Source organism: Rhinolophus sinicus, linkage group LG16 (genome assembly GCF_036562045.2).
Source record: "Rhinolophus sinicus isolate RSC01 linkage group LG16, ASM3656204v1, whole genome shotgun sequence".
In the NCBI taxonomy this organism is placed as follows: Eukaryota; Metazoa; Chordata; class Mammalia; order Chiroptera; family Rhinolophidae; genus Rhinolophus; species Rhinolophus sinicus.
In genome coordinates, this window is record NC_133765.1 from 35,341,612 (window position 1) to 35,361,036 (window position 19,425).

The 19,425-nt window shown below is 45.1% G+C and overlaps 1 protein-coding gene across 2 annotated transcripts in view; it reads left to right on the plus strand.

Moving 5' to 3' along the window:
- The window catches only part of ATP6V0A2 (ATPase H+ transporting V0 subunit a2), a 33,311-nt gene that overhangs the window by 10,669 nt on the left and 3,217 nt on the right, over positions 1 to 19,425 (plus strand). For both annotated transcript variants that reach the window (XR_002138872.2, XM_019748799.2), the window contains exons 7-19: positions 2,086 to 2,168; positions 3,736 to 3,829; positions 4,595 to 4,807; positions 7,048 to 7,198; positions 7,403 to 7,539; positions 7,826 to 8,013; positions 8,113 to 8,203; positions 9,961 to 10,079; positions 10,681 to 10,891; positions 12,998 to 13,117; positions 14,449 to 14,568; positions 16,819 to 16,936; positions 18,531 to 18,702. Coding sequence is in view for 1 of the 2 variants with exons in the window: in XM_019748799.2 (XP_019604358.1) it covers positions 2,086 to 2,168; positions 3,736 to 3,829; positions 4,595 to 4,807; positions 7,048 to 7,198; positions 7,403 to 7,539; positions 7,826 to 8,013; positions 8,113 to 8,203; positions 9,961 to 10,079; positions 10,681 to 10,891; positions 12,998 to 13,117; positions 14,449 to 14,568; positions 16,819 to 16,936; positions 18,531 to 18,702 (1,817 nt within the window). In the remaining variant the exon portion in view is untranslated. The remainder of the gene's footprint in view (positions 1 to 2,085; positions 2,169 to 3,735; positions 3,830 to 4,594; positions 4,808 to 7,047; positions 7,199 to 7,402; positions 7,540 to 7,825; positions 8,014 to 8,112; positions 8,204 to 9,960; positions 10,080 to 10,680; positions 10,892 to 12,997; positions 13,118 to 14,448; positions 14,569 to 16,818; positions 16,937 to 18,530; positions 18,703 to 19,425) is intronic.

A 19,425-nucleotide genomic window follows, 5' to 3' on the forward strand; every position in this document is an offset into this window, starting at 1 on the left:
AGTTTTTTTTGGTAGACTGTCCCTCAGTTTGAATTCGTCTGTTTTCTCATGATTGGACTCAGGTCATGCATCTTTGGCAGGAACGTCACGAAATGATGCTGCGCTCCTCTCACCGCGTCTACCAGCGGCGTGTGCTTCAGCTTTCCCCCCATGTTTTCCACTCTGTTCTGATACTGAGAAATCTGGCTCCCATTGTCCTCAGTATATTTCATGAATTGTTTAATTAACTTATTTATTCAGTGTAACCTGTCTTCCAACCACATCAGCCCTCCCCTCAGCCCTGTATACTTGCCTTCAGGACCCACGTGTCTGTGCTTCGCTGAGGCTCCCAACCTGCTCCCCTGACCTGTGCCCTAAGGGCTCAATCCTTGCACTGCTACTCTGGCCCTAGGGATCCTATGTAATTTTATGAATTTAAGTACCATCCCCCAAATGTATGTATCTAGCTGGGACCTTTCCTCCGAACAGCAGACTTGTATTTAACTTGCTGCTCCACCTTGTCTTAAATACCTGGAAGACATTGCTACCTTATGCCTAAAACTGAACTCCTGATCTTTCCCCCCAGAGCTGCCCTTCCAGGCTTGCCCATCTCAGGCTGTAAACCGTGGGGATCAGCCTTGACTCGTCTCTTTTTCCTTACACCTCACATCTAGTCCACCAGTAGGTCTGTTGTCCTCGTCTTGTAAGTAGGAGGAAAATCTGGCCTCCCATCGCCTCCACCACCACCTGCTGCAGGAGATGGGCACCCACCCCTGAAGGGCCTCCATTCTGCCCTGGCCTCTGCCCCACTCAGCTCTCCTTCCTCTAAGCATCCAGAACGACCCCTGTAGCACTACAGTCAGATTATTTCACTCCTCCACCTAAAACCCTCCAGGGGCTTCCTGTCTCACTCAGCAAAAAGCTCAAAGCCTTACAGCGTCACCTCTTGTCGCCCTGTCGCACTCTGACTTGGGTTGCTACTGCTGCCCCTGCATTTCTCCTCAGCCCCGCGCCTCTTGTTTTCCCTCCGCTTCTGCACGAGCCTTTCCTTTGGCTCCCAGAGCTCCTGCTGGTGTCCACACGGCTCGCTCCCTCACCTCCTTCAGTCCCTTCGGCCCAGATGCGCCCTGCTCAGGGGGACATCCCTGATCACCATATTTAACAGGGGCAGCCCCCAGCCGCTCCCTCCTGCCCGCCCCTTCCAGCTTTATTTTCTCTAGAGTACCTACCTCCTTTGGCGTAGTGTGTATTTTGTTTGTTGGTGTTCCTCCTGCCAACCTGAATGTAGTCTCTTCTCTTCTTCCCTCCCAGGGCAGGGATTTTATCAGTTTTGTTCACTGCTGTGTTCCCAGCACCTAGAACAGTGCCTGGCAAATAGGCCAAAACCTATTTAGTTTTCTTTGTAGAATATTTGTAAATACAGTCAATTCTCGTTATATTTGTAATAGTTCTAGTCTATAAAGTCTCTGCAAAATACTGAACCACTATTCTCAGGAAAATACAGGGTCAGGTTCCTACAAGCCTCTGGTCACAACATTTTTCAGCTTATCACTACATAACCTACTTTATGTGTTTCAGTTTAAAGACACTTATTTAATATACATTGTTGATTCATAGCACTGACCTCAGCCAACAGCGCTGCAACTCACACCTGAATGAAGCTTATCTGACACACACGTTTTCTCCCTGAGGCGCGTCACAGCCTCCCTGCGCAACTTTGCTTGGGGCCATTTTAATAGTGAAATCATCACCAAAAAGCACCAAAATGTGAAAATGGTGGCACTACACAGAGCAGGATAGGGACACGTACTTACAGTAAGAGCTGAAACAAGCATCACCGTGTTCAGCCCAGCTGGAACATGTGCGTTGGGGGACTCAGAAGTTTTGTCGCTCTGCATGTCTGCAAATGACTGAAAAAACACTGCGAGTATTGATTTTGGGGTTAGGAATGCTTTTTGTGGTGCATTTGCAGTTATGGAATCCATAGATAATGAGGATTGACAGTATTTGTTGGACGAAATGAAGGAACTAAGTCTGACAGAGTTTGAGCTGCCAGAGTTTTCCAAGTTCTGTTACGGAAGTAACAATTTTATTTACTCTTTGTAGGGAGAAGTCATAAAATGGTATGTGTTTTTAATATCCTTTTGGGGAGAGCAGATTGGCCACAAAGTTAAGAAGATATGTGATTGGTAAGAAAAAGAAACATTTCATTTCATTTATTTCTTTATATTTATTTCCTTTACAAGGAAAACCTCTTGTTTTCCTTAAACATCCCTGTGTGTTTGAGAAGAAATATGTGGATGCAAAGGCTGCTGGGTTTTGTCATATAACATCCTTGCTGTAACACCATCTTTTTAAACATTTCATTTGTCATCTTTTGCCAGTGCAGTTCTTAATTTAAAAGTAGAGACCATGTTAATAATATTCCCAGATTGGGTTTTTATTTTTTTAGAAATCAAGGCTTAAGATCAATTGGAGAAGAAATCAAATTCTAATATTTTGTGCCTTCCCGTTGCTTTTAGCTACATGCAGGCTTATCTATCATCATACGGTTCATCTTTTGTCAAACACTTGTCAGTTTTCTCCTTGGGGAAGGGCAAGGCGAGTGGTGAGGAGTGTGGGCGCTGAGCCGGCCTGCCTGGATTCGGAGCCTGGCTTTGCCACTCACTCTCTGGGCAGCCTTCGGCAAGTCACCAAGTCCCGGTTTCCTCATCTGTAAAGTGGAGGCAGGTCCCTTCTCACAGGGCTGTTAGGACTCCGTGAGATACGTGTGAAAGACTCCATTGAATGTTGAGTATGTCGCAACAAGAGATCTGTCTGTGACTTATTCTTGTCAACAAATGGAAAAATAAACAAAGCCAAACAAAAACCTCAAAAGCACACTTCATTGTTTTCTTACACTCTGCGAAATTTTAGACGACCTCCTTTGTTTGGGGGGTCGGGAGGGGCTTGGGTGTTTCTTTTGGATCAGTGTTCCCCAGAGTTTGCTACTCAGTCACTGATGATACGGGGAGTCATTTTAGATGTCACATGGGGAAACCTGTTGTTATTTTGCTAGAGAGATATTTATTCTAACATAGATTTGAAAAACTGTAACCAGCACAGCAAACCCATGATTTCACAGATAGCATTGCCAAGGATGAGGCTAGAATAAGCATTTAATTGTAACAGTCAGACCTCAAAGAAGAGTAAGTTTGGCATCGAAATACTAAGTTGGTGTGGGAGCAGCTGCGGGTGGGAAGGTTCAGCTCTGCAGTCCCCACCCGTGCGGACTGCGTGTCACGGCCCCTGAGAAGGTGCCCTGTGAGGTGAGGGCGAGTTCACTGCAGCACATGCCAAAGGCAGCAAACCAGAGCTCCTCTGTCCCTGCTTCCCTCTTTTTAAAAAGGTAACCATTGTTGTGTGTTGTGCTTTCGTGTTTCAAACCTGTTTAATGATTCCCACCTCCGGGAAAGTAGTGAATTTCAGAAAGCTGGAACTGGGAACGAGCTTCGGGAATCATGGAGCACAGAGTGCACTTTGCATCTAAAAGAGTTTGCTAACTGTGTCGAATTCAGCAGAAGTTTGCCGAGGGCCTGTGTGCAAGGCCCGCCTAGGGCAGGGTGTCTGTCTGTACCCCTTTCTCCCAGGGGGCTGCTTTGTAATTCCATTGTGGAAGCAGCTGTGCGCGGTGGTGGGCTGAATTCAGTTCTGGTGATCGATTCGGCCTGTCCTGGTCCTGACAGACGTGAGAGCTTGTTGAATTCTGTCTTCCAGTTACCACTGCCACGTTTACCCCTACCCAAATACCGCCGAGGAGCGGAGAGAGATTCAGGAGGGACTGAATACCCGGATTCAAGATCTTCATACTGTGAGTAAGCTGGCAGCTGTGGCCTCCTTATCTGCAGGTGGTAAAACATTTACACATCCATTAACTTTCTCATTGAATATGGAAAGTTTTAGTTGTGACAAATCAAGATGCTTTAGGGAGATTAGAATGCCACTTACCTCCTTCATGGAAGTTTAGTTTTAGCAGCCTGTTGGAAACCTAGATAGTAATAGACTTTAAACTAAAGGTCATCTTTGGTATGTCAGGTATAATTCCTCATCAGAGAAGACAGTCAAGCCCTGCTTAAAATGGTGGCTCTTCTTTCACCTGCATACTTTAATTCAGGTTTCTTCTCGTGTCTGTGAGGGCTCTTGGTGACAAGCAGTGGACTCTAACCCACTGAGCGAGAGGGGATTTCTTGGCAGGATGAGAGGGTGGGAGATGGTGGCTCACAGGTTGGGCAGGGAGCTGGGCCAAGGTTGGGAATGGGTCAGAACCTGGCCGTCGTGCTGCCACAGTGACCATGACCTCTAACACTTCCCATGCCCTTGGGGTCCTGTTCTGCAGAGACAGCTCCCAAGAGAGAGCATCTGACTGGCTGAGCTTAGGTTTCCCACCTGCCTCCTGGTGGTACTGGGGCCCCGGAGGAGAAGGAAGGAACCGCTCTCTAACTGTCCCCAGGAGAGGCAGCTGCCTGCAGTTACCCTCCATCAGTGGGGAGAAAGGCTCCTAAAAAAGTCAGGTGCCCAGCAGACAAAAACTGGAACATGCCCAATCTACTAAAAGCCCGCCTCTGTCCTTCCCCAGGTGCTTCACAAAACGGAGGACTATTTGAGGCAAGTGCTGTGTAAAGCCGCCGAATCTGTCTACACCCGTGTCATCCAGGTGAAGAAAATGAAAGCCATTTACCACATTCTGAACATGTGCAGCTTTGACGTGACAAACAAGTGCCTCATCGCTGAAGTCTGGTGCCCCGAGGCCGACCTGCAGGGCCTGCGGCGCGCGCTGGAGGAGGGCTCGGTAAGGCCGCCTTACCTTGTCGGGGAGCCAGGGGGCGGGGGCGGGGGCTGGCGCTGCACTTGGGAAACGGGAGAAATCCCTGCCTGAAGCAATGAAGGAAGGGAGCATTTCATAGAGCATGTCCAGTCTCCTTGTGAACTGAAATGATGGTGAGCCAGCCAGTCAAGGGCGTATGTGTGCACGTGCATTTTTACTTTGCTCTTTCAGTGAGGCCAAGAAAATACAACAGTGAAGTGGCTTCCTCCTTCCCGCAGCCTCGTTTGTGTAGTTGCCCTGCTCAAAGGTAACCATCGTCTTAGTTCTAGTGTGTATGAGTTTCTCAGTCACAGATAAGCAGATAGGAATAGATGCTCTTTTTCTTCCCCTAATGAAACTTCCCTATTTTTTAAACAACTATTTAATATCCCACTGTACAGGCGGGCACACTATGGCATTTAACTAGTTCCTTGGTCATTTAGGTGGTTTCCACTTTTATGAATACCACTGCAGTGACTAATACCTGATGTGTGACGGCAGATACGTGTACACATCTGTCTGTAGGATAAATTCCCAGCTCTGGAATTGCTGGGTCAGTTCTGACAGATAACTGCCAACTCTTGCATTTCTCTTATTAGGAGTGCAATTGAATATCTTTGTTTAAGAGCCATTTGAGTGTGGGTGTGTGAACTCTCTGTGCATATGCTTTGTCCATTTGCTACTGGGTGGTTGGACTTTTTCTTACTCATTTCTCTTGGCTCTTTGTGATACGAGAAAAAATAATTTCCACAGTTTGTCACTTGTTTTTGTGTGTTTCTGTTTGTTTGCTTTGGTCATACAGACGGTTTTGGTTAAATCTAGTTGAACCCATCACTCTCTGCTCTTATCACTTCTGAACTTTGAGTAATAGGCTTTTCCCACCTACCATGTTCCTGTGAGGGTTTTCCTGTATCAAAACTCAGTTCTTCACTGGAAGTAGCAGGTTTACTTATTTCAGGGGACACATAAGGAAACAAGTTTTTATATGAGCTTTTTTGTGAATCACTGTGACTCATTATGTAACCAGCTGATGACAGAAATGTAAACTACTGACTGCAGAGAAAGAAGGTAATATAGGAATATAGTTAGTTACTTCAGAGAGTGAGACATCTATTTTAAAGCACTAGATGACTCTTACTGAGGTAGCATCAATTTTGACGGGCATGACTAATAATACTCTTGTTGCATGAGCGTGAGTGTGTGTGTGTGTGTGTGTGTGTGTGTGTGTGTGTGTGTGGTTTTTTACCTTGAAGCTCTCTGCCGTCGCCCCTTCAGACCTCACCGCCCCCAGATCCCTCCCACTCCCACTCCTGGACTGGACGAAGTCCCTCCCAGTCTCAGCTTCTCTGGGGCTGGCCTACCACGTCGCTTTTTAGAGAATGCTATTTTAGGGTCCTTTTTCGTCAGGTCTCTCAAATGCTACATTGCTTCCTTCACTTCCTCTGGCCTGGAGGCTGTGATCGTGCAGGTTTTGTAGTGTTCGGTGGTTTGTCCCCACACATTTGTACTTTGTGGTCTGTGGGGACCTACTTTTGTTATAAATGTTGTCCGTGGGTTTTGGTTTTGCTTTCTAGTTGTGCTGTCTGCTCTTGGGGGTTTATTCAGAGAGATTCAAAACTATGCCATGGCTGGGAGTTTTCCCAGAATCCCCTTACCTGTGTGTGTTTTAAGAAATATAGTTTAACTACAAAATCTAGTCTTCTGGTAACAACCTGTTTTCTTTCATTTGAAAAGGTTTGTTTTCCATTTTAAGTCAATATAACATATTTCAGGACGAAGAAGTTATATATACGATTTTGCCATACTAATGTTGAATTTTGGTTTATTCTTGTCTAGTTTTTGGTTTAATTAGGTTATATTGGAGCTTTCTCTAAATTCCTCTTGAACGTTTTTAGGAGACAAAATACTAAATTCCAGGTTTATGGTGGTGCTCCTGGGACTACTTCTGTCGACATACCATACATGTCATTTCCAGCTCCTCCATTCACGTTCCCGCCCACTCAGCCTTCCTGCGTCCTTCCTCCTGCAGGGCCCTTCCTCCTGCAGGACCGCAGCCCTCCCAACGCCTCCCCGCTTCCTGCTGTCACTCATGCTGTACCTGAACCTCTCGGTGTGACCATTACTTCCGCTCGTAGCCGCGCACAGAGCTGTGCATAGCAGGCACTGATATTTGTTGAAAGAGCTCTTGGTTGATCATTTTTTTCTTTTCTTTTTTTATGTGAAAGAGAGAGAGTGGTGCGACAATCCCCTCGTTTATGAACACAATCCCAACAAAAGAAACACCACCAACTCTAATCCGCACCAACAAATTCACCGAGGGCTTTCAGAACATCGTGGACGCCTATGGAGTTGGCAGCTACCGAGAAGTGAACCCAGGTTGGAAGTCTGCCTGCACATCTAAGAATGTACTAGATAGTTGGAAAAACAGGCTCATGACTACTGTTTTGTTCTTTTGCTTATGTAAAGGATTAATTTTACCCTGTCAATTCTCTGTTGAGAATTCCAGAGAAAGTTGGGTGTTTGGCTTAACTGGAATGTTCTGTCTTTGCCGTGAGTCAGAAGTGTCTTTCTTCCCTGCAGCTCTCTTCACCATCATCACTTTCCCCTTTCTGTTTGCCGTGATGTTTGGAGACTGTGGACATGGCTTCGTGATGTTCTTATTTGCCCTCTTGTTGGTGTTAAACGAAAACCATCCCAGACTAAATCAGTCACAAGAGGTAAAACTACAAACGTTCCAGCTCCTCCTGTGTGGTTGGGGTGGCGTTAGGACTGATTACCTTCTGTTTGACCGAAGCAGAGCTGTTTCTTAAATGTTAGTGTTTGGCAGTAACGGTAACCCACCTGACTGAGACCTGAGAGGTGTGGGGCTGTCGTTTCTTTGTGACAGGGACATCTGTTTTTGAGAGGCCCCGAGGGGAGTAGTGGAGACGGGCCCAAGAACCTCGATCACCTTCGCACGTTTCCCGCAGGCCTGCTGTGCTCACCACGCTTTGCTTTTCCCAGATCATGCGCATGTTCTTCCACGGTCGGTACATCCTCCTGCTGATGGGGCTGTTCTCAGTGTACACGGGCCTCATCTACAACGACTGCTTTTCCAAGTCCGTCAACCTGTTCGGCTCTGGGTGGAATGTGTCTGCCATGTACAGCTCCAGCCACACTCCAGCGGAGCACCAGAAAATGGTGCTTTGGAAGTAAGTGTGGTGTTGCCCCGCAGACTCTGAGGTGGGCAGAGCGTCCTCCCAAGTCCTCCCGGTCTCACAGTGAGCCGTCGCGCTCTGCTTTCTTCACAGTGACAGCGTCGTCAGACACAGCAGGCTCTTGCAGCTGGACCCCAGCGTCCCTGGAGTGTTCCGAGGCCCCTACCCTCTGGGCATCGATCCTGTGAGTGCACTCGCCCCGCCCCCACCACCTCGGGTTCCTCTGGTGCTACCTAGTTGTCACTGTCACTGGGGTTTCCCAGACTAGTGGGCATGGTTCATGTGCTTTAATTGAGTTTTTTTTTTTTTTTTTTTTTTTAAAGATTTTATTGGGGAAAGGGAACAGGACTTTATTGGGGAACAGTGTGTACTTCCAGGCCTTTTCTTCCAAGTCAAGTTGTCCTTTCCGTCTTAGTTGTGAAGGGCGCAGCTCAGCTCCAGGTCCAGTTGCCGTTGCTAGTTGCAGGGGGCACAGCCCATCATCCCTTGTGGCAGTCGAACTGGCAACCTTGTGGTTGAGAGGATGCGCTCCAACCAACTGAGCCATCCGGGAGGCAGCTCAGCTCAAGGTGCCGTGTTCAATCTTAGCCGCAGGGGGCAGAGCCCACCATCCTTTGTGGGAGTCGAGGAATTGAACCGGCAACCTTGTGGTTGAGAGCTCACTGGCCCATGTGGGAATCGAACCGGCGACCTTCGGAGTTAGGAGCATGGAGCTCTAACCGCCTGAGCCACCGGGCCGGCCATTTTGGGTTTTAAAAATTGGGATTATATTCGTATGGTTCAGAAGTACATCCATGTAGATACTTTCTCTGTATAAAAGGTCTGCGTCTGGAAAAGTCTCCTCCCACCAGGTCCTTATTCACTGGGTTCCCAGCCTTCTCCCGACCCGGCAACCACTGGTGTGAGTTCCTTGTGCCTCCTCCCAAAGTTTCTTTATGAATATACAAACAGACACAAATGTGTGTTCTCATTCTCCCTGTTTCACCCAAGAGATAGCTCTATACCCAGCTTTTTTATTTTAGCTTACTATTCTATATAGAGTCTCATATTGTAGGTTTTTATGTGTTTACCATTGGTAGTTTTCTGTTTTTCTGCATCGCTTTTTTCCTCTCCCCGCCTGTCTCCTTCGCTCCCTACTTCCCGAGTGACTGCTGGTAACAGGCTTTTCCATGTATTTAAACCAGTCAAGGTGACTGGCCTCCCTTTTACCCAATTCCCTGCCCTAAATACTTCATTCTGAATTCTTCTTCTCACAAAGAATGAGTCTTCCTGTCCTCAGAGGCCCTGTTTCCCTCTTCTCAGTTCCCCTGAAAGGGGACTGTAGGGATTATTTTTCCAAAGAGTAAGAGAAGCAGTGACGAGTGGAGAATAGAGGGGCCCTAGGGGCAGGGCAGCCCTGGTGGTCCAGCCACGGGGCGTGGGAGATGGGCGCCGGGCGTTGCCGGCTGCACAATGCGGACACTTTCTACACTCTGCTTTCTTTGCAGTAGAGCAGACTTACGAGAGAGTATAAAATGTGTGTGTGAGGTTACAACACACCCTTGCATGTCCCCACCCAGGGTAAGCGACCCAGGGCCTGCTCCCACCCCTTCAGTTTGCCCAGAGGGGACTCCCCTCTGCTGAGCTCCGTGTTACCCTTTCTCTTGCTTTCCTTTTTCGTATCACTTCCGGGACGTGTATCCCTACAGGGGATCCTGTCTCATGTGGCATTCTTTGAACTTTATATTAAAGACGGAATTGTTTTATAAGCCTGTGGCTCTGCTTTAAGAAAATAGTGGTTCTCAGCTGGACGGCATCAAGAAGAAAGTTTGAAGGTTGCTTTCTTTGTAAATTTACAGCTGCCTTTCGATTTCAGTTAGGAACTTTCTCCAGTGTCACCTGTTTATCCTAAAGCAGTTAAAGGAGATTTCTCTTTTTTGTTTTGTTTTGTTTTATCTCTAGATTTGGAACTTGGCCACAAATCGCCTCACTTTTCTAAACTCTTTCAAAATGAAAATGTCTGTGATTTTGGGAATTATTCACATGACTTTTGGAGTCGTCCTGGGAATATTTAACCACTTGTGAGTATAGACTTTTTTTTAAAGCACAATTTCTAAGCCAAGTTTGGTTATTTCTTAAACTTTGCTTCCGGATGGTAGACTGTGTAGGTAAGAGGCGGCCACCACGTGGTGTGTTCTTTTACATGGTTCTGTATTAATGATATGCTTTTTCGGCAGTTTCACAGACTCATTCATTCAGCAGATATTTACTGAGCACATTGCATGTGCCAGGCGCTGTTTTCCGCTCTAGGGAGTGAGCAGTGAAGACAGAAGAAAGGTTTTTGCCCTCATGGAGCTTAAATGCAAGTGAGGGAGACATGCAACATGCATGTTCATATTCATTTCTAGAAGTCATTTTTGTCACATTCTTTTTCTATAATTAGAAAACTCTTTGTTTATTAGAGCCAATGTGTTGGGAGTAAGAGGTTGCACCTTTTTCTCTAACGATCTGTAGCAAAGAGCTAGTCATTTTACTGTCCTCACGTTTCTCTTCACGGACGTATGTGAGTCACTAGGATGAGTCATAAGACGAATGATGTGCTGAGATAGGCTGAGCCACAAATAATTTTTCATCTTGGGCCAGTCTTGTGTGTGGGTTGATCGGTTACTTTGCTTTTTCTAGGCATTTCAGGAAGAAGTTCAATATTTACTTGGTCTCCATCCCAGAGCTGCTCTTCATGCTGTGCATGTTCGGGTACCTGATATTCATGATCATCTATAAGTGGCTGGTTTATTCAGCAGAAACCTCCAGAGTTGCTCCCAGCATTCTGATTGAGTTTATTAATATGTTTTTATTCCCAACGAGCGAAACAAGTACTCTTTACTCAGGGCAGGTAAGTAATCATCTTTTCCACCCTTCTGTGGTCAAAAGCAGTCCTCCTGATAGCCTTTTGTTTTGATCAGTAGAACAATTGCAGGTGCTTTTACAGGTTTCCCAGGCATTTCTCAGTGTGTGATCACAGAGGACGCCGTCCTGCTCCGGACGCTGTACTGGGGGCTCCGCTCAGGCGGTGTAATCCAGACTCGCTGCCCCTCAGTAAAAGTCAAAACTGGTGGGAAGAAAATGTATTACTGGAGGGTTCTTGAGGGTTTCCCAGTCCCCCTGCTTTTCCAGTTTCATTAAAATCAAGTCTCTGACTAAGGCAGAGCGTCAGAGAACTGACACCTGGACCACAGCCCACTGGCCGTCTCCAAACATGGCTTTTCTATAATTGTGGGTTTGTACGATGCCATCACATCTGCAGTGTGGCACGGTGGCCCAGAGTGTGGCCTCTGAGGGCTGACTGCCCTGCCTGCCATCCCAGCTCTGCCACTTCCTCCAAGTGGGACTTTGAACACATTATTTCTCTGTGCCTCAGTTTCCTCATCTGTAAAATGGGAATAAAAATAGTACGCAATTCATAGCAAAGAGTTAATATGTGTGAAGCACTTAGAAAAGTGCCTGGCACCTACCCAGTACGTGGTAGCACGTGTTGTTACTATGCTAAGGGTCGCTGTGCTGTGCCGAGTGCCCCAGTGTCCTGCCTCCAGGGTGGTGGCAAAGGCATCACGGATCACGTCTCGGTGTCTGTGGGACAGAGGAGAAACCCTCTCAGTCGACACTGTCAGAACCTCTGTCCTGAGCCGCATTTTTGTGGTTCAATGTTTTTGACCCTGTGGATGGAACATTGGGATTTGCTTTTCACGTTCCATGACTGATAAAAGCTTGAAGTCAGGTCTGAAGCTCGGCTTGTCTACCTGTGGGCTGCGTTTGTGAGCTGCGGATGTGCATCCTTTTTGAACTCTGAATTTTTCCTCTTATTTATATTTCTCCTGGTTATGACTTTTAAAAACTGTGTTTTATCATTATTTTACTGAACCTTCGTAGAATGACACCGACTAGATAAGTACGAAAGGGAATTCAAGTGAGAAAGGGAAGGACATGGATGCTATGGTCGGAAAGCTTAGTGAAGGGAGTGACCTTTGCTTAGCACCGACCGCGGGCCTGGAAATGTGCTTTCCTTCAGTAGTCTCTGAATTCTCACAGCAGCCCCCCGAGGTGGGTGGTGGCATTTGGGTGGCTCAGGGCAGGCCAGGTCGCTTAGCTGCCAGTGGGGCCCGGATGTTAACCCGGTCTGCCTGAGTGCCCAACTCACGACCTCTGATAGGGCTTTGCCTGTGGCTGCCAGGGGTGAATTCAGGGGTGAATTGTGTTGGTGGTGCGGTGTGAGAGCTCGCACACAGATACTGATGCCACCTGGTACCTGAGTGGTGCATACGGCGCTGGGAACCTGTATGTAACATGGGAAGGGCCCCAGACAAGGACGAGCAGGGCCAGTGCCGTGCCTGGTCGTGTGTTCCGTAACCACGTCCAGATCCCGTAAAACCAAGCAAACCGCAGTGGCTATGTAAGCACGAATCTGCTTTGCTCTTGATTATTTTTAAATAACTGCAAAACTCCTTGCTTTTCAAGAAAATGTTTTTAGTTTTGTTTTGAATGCTATTTCAGTATTTTCCATGTGTAGAAGTAAATCCACTTACTACATACTCACATTCCTCAAATAGTCATTATAATAATAATTAAAAAAACCACCACCAAGAATATAAAAAAGTTTATAGGTTGTGTTTGTATTTTCCTATTTATAGGTTTTTTCAGAAAACGATTAGCTGGAGCTTGACTCTTTAGAATTTGTCTACAAATTTCTTACTCATCTGAACAAAATGATAGTTTACCACTGTCACTAATGTTATCCATCAGTTCTAGAATTCAGCTTTGAGTTTACAAAAGAGAGAAAAAGGTTCACCGGGAAATAAACTTGGCTTGCATTTACTTTATGTTCCTTGTTAATAACTAACTAAAGGGACATCCTACTTGATTTGCGCTAATGTCATAAAGCGCACCAACGACGATGAGCATGTCTTCCCGTTTTCACCGACTTCCTCCCCTTCCGCCCGAACAGGGACACATCCAGAGACTATTGCTGGCTGTCACTGCGCTGTCTGTCCCCGTTCTCTTCTTGGGAAAACCACTCTTTCTCTTATGGCTCCACAACGGGCGCAGCTGCTTTGGGATCAGCAGGGTAAGTGTGAGTTTGGATGCGTATTTGTAAATGGGAACAAAGTCTGTTTTTAGTTATAAAAATGGGTTGGTAAAGAAACCACTTTGCCGAGGGTCCCAGTCTCCTATCTGAAAGCCAAAGCTTCCTTTCTTTACAACTTTGGTGTTGCCTGTTTGGCAGACGCTACATGCAAAGAGCCTGCTATGTCTGGGCACGTGGAACTAGGTCCTGCTGTCATGAACACACCTTAGGAGTTTGAACTAAATCCTTCGATACGGCTTGTCAGAGTTAGCACGTTTTCCTCCTCATTCTTGCCTCTTGATTTTTTTCAAGTTTTTAAGTTTAAATAAATTAACTAAATTATAGAAAATGTATAAAATGTAGAAAATAGTGCCCTTAAGTTCTATCACTCATTTATAACCTGTGTGACCATTTTGTTTAATTTCTTTTTAGACTTGCATGTTTTCTAGTGTGTCTAGTTTCTCATTTTATTTTTTTAATGGTGGTAAATATACATAACATAAATTTTCTGTTTTTACCATTTCTAAGTGCACAGATCAGTGGCACTAAGTGCATTCACGTTGTTGTGCAGCCATTACCACCATCCAGCTCCAGAACTCTCTTCATCTTCCCAAACTGAAACTCTGACCCCGTTGAACACTAACTCCCCAGCCCCCCTTCCCCAGCCCAGCCCCTGGCGACCTCCATTCTACTCTCTGGGAATTTAGAGCTTTCACTACCCTGGGTGCCTTGTATAAGTGGATTCATATGTTATTTGTCCTTTCGTGTCTGGCTTCTTTCACTCAGCATGTCCTCTGGGTCCATCCATGTTGTAGCTGGTGTCAGAATTTCCTTCCTTTTTAACGGAATAACACTCCACCGCACAGATACGCCTCACTTGGTTTATCAGTTCATCCATGAATGGACACTAGGATTGCTTCCACCTTTTGGCTATTGTGAATAATGCTCCTACGAACATGGGTTCCCAATATCTGTTTGAATCCTTGCTTTCAATTCTTCTGGGCATATACCCAGGAATGGAATTGCTGGATCATGTGGGAATTCTATATTTAATATTGTGACGAACCACCAGACTGTTCTCTACAGCAGCTGCTCCATTTTACATTCCCACCAAAGGTGCACAAGGGTTCCGATTTCTCTGCACTCCAACTAACACGTGTTATTTTCTGGTTTCTTTTTTAGTAATAGTTATCCTAATAGGGATGAAGTACTCATTTTCACTTTTTTATTCCCGAAGAGCGGAATCGTTAAGAGAAATGAAGGGGCTCTAACTCTGGTTTTGTCACAACCTTTGCTTTTGGAGGCACTGACTGTGTTCTTTCGGTTGTTAGAGTGGTTACACGCTTATAAGGAAAGATAGCGAGGAAGAAGTGTCTTTGCTGGGAAGCCAAGACATAGAAGAGGGAGCGAACCAGATGGAAGATGGATGTAGAGAAATGACATCTGAAGAGGTAATATTGTCAGTTACTATTGATAAAATTAGATAAATAACCAAACTTTCATACAGATGATCATAAGAACGATAATAATAATCTTAAAAGACAAAGACTTTGGTGTCTGACAGTGTGGTAGAGGCGTGATGGCCACCGTCAGGAGAAGGTGTGTTTGGACCAAAAAATGACACAGGCAACTCCATAGACTGTAATGGAATTTATTATAGGGTAATTGACTTACAGGATGATTGGATTGGTATGGAAGAGTCAACCCAGCAATTCTGCGCTGATTATTCTCCGCTAACAGACCCCTATTTTGGTACTTTTTTATAGTATAAGTCAGGTACTGATGATTGACAAGGCAAAGGGACAAAGAATGCAGTACGTGCTGGGGGTCACACCTCTTGGTGGTCCTGTGATGGAGGATTGTTTATAATTAATACCATCACCAGTCGGATATTTATCTCGGTTGTCGTGCTATTCTGGCTATTAGAAACAAAACTATTTATGACTACATTTTATGGAACACAGATAAACGTCTAGAAGGTTTGATATGCTTGCTGAGGGCAGTGAGGTTAGTCAAAGGTCACAGCATGAAAGACGTCCAGGACACAGAGATGGAGTTAGTTTTGTTCACATCCACATCTGTACAGGTGGTGAGCATGCAATGGAGTACACAGATATCAAATTATAATGTTGTACACCTGAAATTAATACTATTAACCAGTGTTACCTCAATAAATTTAACTAAAAAAAATAAAACATAAACAAAACAACTGTTACTCACATCTTTCCAAATGCTGTTTTGGTCTTATAACTGTCATCATACTATGAAGGTTTTGGTTGAACATTTTGTTGTTTCAGTTTTACAATGGGATTTATGCTGTTAACATTGTCAGCTGTGATGGAACTTCAGGTGTCATGAACATTGCTTTTAGAAGATTCTCGTCTTAGTCAGAACTTTTCTATAGTTGCAAGAAAGAGACAGGTTCACACTGGTTTCAGGGGAATCTACTGACTCATGGCAGGACAGGAGCAGAGCTGGCCTCAAGATGACTGGTTTCTGGACCTCCATTTCCAAGAGGCCTGGTTGGTTTTTCTTTGCCAGTTTGCTTCATATTCTGAAGCCAGGTGGCCCCATGATGTTGGAACCATGAGAACCGCTAGCGCTGCGCCTCTTTTCTGCAGTCTTTCAATCAGAGAAAAAAACACTCTTACCAGTTCGCGGCTGTTAGGAAAAATTCCAAGAAAGTACTGTGATTGGCCTGACTACGGTCACTTCAACAGATTAGATATCACAGTCTGGAGGCTGGAAGTCACAGATACGATGTTGGCGGGTTGGTTTCTCTTGAGACCATTCTCCTTGCCTGCTGACGGCCACCTTCTCTTCTTATAAGGACACAGTCATATTGGATCAGGGCCCCACCCTTACAACCTCATTTAACCTTAATTACCTCCTAAAGGCCCTGTCTCCAAACAGTCCCATTAGGGCTTTGGGCTTCAACATGGGAACTTTGGGGAGCACAGTTCAGCCATGACAACTGTGGCTAGGGGTACAGGGTGAGTGCCCCCCCCAGGAAGAGAAGAGAGGCGCAGTCCTAGTCCTGGGCAGACAGTGGAGCATGTCTGCCACTCCCGTCTATATTATCTTCTCAGAAGCATGTCTGGCTCTCTAGTAAGGACAAAATCTCTTACAGCCAACATTTTGTAATCATTATGTAGTTTAGAGTTTTAATTTGGGATGATTAATAATTCCTAGGATCATAAAAAAACAAAAAGCAGAGCTGGAAAGAACGTGAGTCATCTTGCCCAGTGTTTTGCAGTCTTTTCCGCCCCAGGGACCCCTTTTATAACTGTCCCTTGTTGGACTGGTTTTCAGAACGCGCTTATCTGTTAACCACGCACATTTATTAATAGTCTTCTAACCTCGTGTTTGGGAAATGTCTGTTTTTCATAGATGTTTCATAGTTACTAAGACAGGTTCTGGAATCTCACGGGGCTGCCTAAGGGTTTGTGGCATCACTGTTCTGGTCCCGCGCCTCAGTTTACATAGGAGAAACTGAGGCTCGGGGTGGGGGCTGGCGAACTACATAGGTCATAGACTCACATCCTGTGACTCACTGTTGCTCACACCCCAGCATCTTCTCGCCAGTATTCCAGAAGCCAGTTCTTTCATTGTAATCCTGAAAGTGGAGCGGATGTGTAACTTGTGGAACTATGTGTGTAATGTATGGAGTCTAACCCGTGTTTGTGGGGTCTCTCTCGCAGTTTAATTTTGGAGAAATATTAATGACCCAGGCAATTCATTCCATCGAGTACTGTCTGGGCTGCATCTCCAACACCGCTTCATACCTAAGGCTCTGGGCACTCAGCCTGGCTCATGCACGTAAGTGTTTGCTTAGCCCTGCAGCTCCCAAACTGCTGACACACCACAGCGAACGAACCACGGGGACATTTAAATGTGCGAGGGAAACACAGTACCATCTTTCAGATGTGCTGTGAGCTGGCGCTGTGAACTTGTTTGCACTAACCACTAGTGCATGCATCTCTTGGGTATGAATAGTTCTGGTGGCTTGGGATGCTGTGAGAAAATGACCAGACACGGGCTTTGAGAACTGGGAAGGCTGGGGAGCCGCTGCCATTATCATTTTCGTTCTTGTCATTACTGTCACTTTATTCAATCCTGCCTTATCAAGTATAACTATCCATTTATGTCATGCAGCCCTAAAACCATGCTGATTAATTGTTTTGATGACAGGCCATCTTCCCTTTGCATGGTTCTGATAATGCAGCATTTCAGTTATCACAGTTTAGTTAAATCACACCGGTCCCCCCACAACACAGTTCAGATTTCAGTTACCACGGTGTAAAAATAAAGTACAAGTTTCACAACAATGTCCATTTGCAATCAGTGACCAATCACCTAGTTCTTTTAATGTCTGTTGGCGACTGTTTGGTCCTGTGCCTCTGTGCCATTCACACACAGAGGGCAGTGCACATGGTGGTATTGCCTGTTGTGGGCCAGTGGTAAACCCATGTAACATTTTACAAAAATGGATAATCGGACAAGGTGATTGGCCAACAAAGGTGAAAGGGCATTGGAGAAACAGAAAGTGGTGACACTGGAAGTGAGATGTGACTGGAATGTGAATGGTGGTAGAGAAGAACTAAAAAAAAATACATACTTATATATACAGAGGATGCCAGAAAAATGTATACACATTTTAAGAAAGGCAAAAACTATTAAAATTGTAATACTCCATATACGAGGTGTGACAATTAAGTGCGTGAACTCATCCTAGACAAAGTGCTGCATACCTCATTGCTGGATATCACTACGGTCACTTTCGAAGCACTCCCCTTGGGAAGCTATGCACCAACGCCAGCGCCTAGTCCACCCTTCAAAGCAGTTTTGGAACTTTTTCTAGAATGGCCATCAGAGCTGTCATAGTATGACCCTTGATGTCCTGAATGTCATCAAAATGTCTTCCTTTCAATATTTAATTTATCTTCGGGTAAAGAAAGAAGTCACTGGGGGCCAGATCAGGTGAGGAGGGAGGGTGTTCCATATAGTTATTTGTTTACTGGCTAAAAACTCCCTCACAGACAGTGCCGTGTGAGCTGGTGTATTGTCGTGATGCAAGAGCCATGAATTGTTGGCGAAAAGTTCAGGTCATTTTCATACAACTTTTTCATGCAGCCTTTTCAGCACTTCCAAATAGTCAACTTGGTTAACTGTTTGTCCAGTTGGTACAAATTCATAATGAATAATCCCTCTGATATCAAAAAAGGTTAGCAACATTGTTGCAACAAGTTCGCGAACTTAATTGTCGGACTTCGTATATATTACAGTATAGGTGGGTTTTCTTTTTATGGATAGCAGTTCAGGATTGTCAGAAGGAAACCCAGTCCAACTAGCTAACTGCAGTGACTCACGGAATGTAAACAGAAGTTAACTGTGCCATCTGATTCCTCTGCAGAGTTGTCTGATGTCCTGTGGGCTATGCTGATGCGTGTGGGCCTCCGCGTAGACACGACTTTCGGTGTCTTGCTGCTGCTCCCGGTTATCGCTGTCTTTGCAGGTTTGACAGTCCTCATCCTTTTGATCATGGAAGGCCTTTCTGCATTTCTTCATGCCATTCGCCTCCATTGGTGAGCTTGAAATTTAGCTTTGGAACTATTTTTAAAAATCTAACTCCTCCCCCAAACATACACATACATACACACACACACACACACACACACACATTTTTATATATATATATATATATATATATATAGATAGATAGATAGATAGATAGATAGATAGTGTTTCCCCAAATATAAGACCTAGCCAGACAGTCAGCTCTAATATGTCTTTTGGAACAAAAATTAATATTAGACCCAGTCTTATGTTATATAAGACCCAGTCTTACTTTAATTTTTGCTCCAAAAGATGCGCTAGAGCTGATTTTCCCGCTAGGTCTTATTTTCGGGGAAACACAATATATAAAAACCCCTACAAAAATCTAGTGCTTTATTTAGGCTAGTTCTTCCGTTCCTAACATTGGGTTCTGTGTTCAGATCCCAAGTTATAATTGTAGTTTGTTTCTGAACTGTTATCACTGACAAGTAAAAGCAAGTTTATGCTTGCTGAATAATTACGCATATTTCATCCTTTCAGTTACTTTGGATTTGACATTGCTTTATCTTATAAAATACTTCGTACATGTTTCTTAATGTTTTACAGTATGTGTCAGACTACTTGTATGTGTACCCATTTACAAAGGTGGAAAGAGTTTCTTAATACTGGTGTGTGTCTAGTGTATAAGGTGGTGTGTAGCGTTTCTTTACATACTGAGAAAGCCAACATGGGGCGGGGTGTGCGTGTGTATT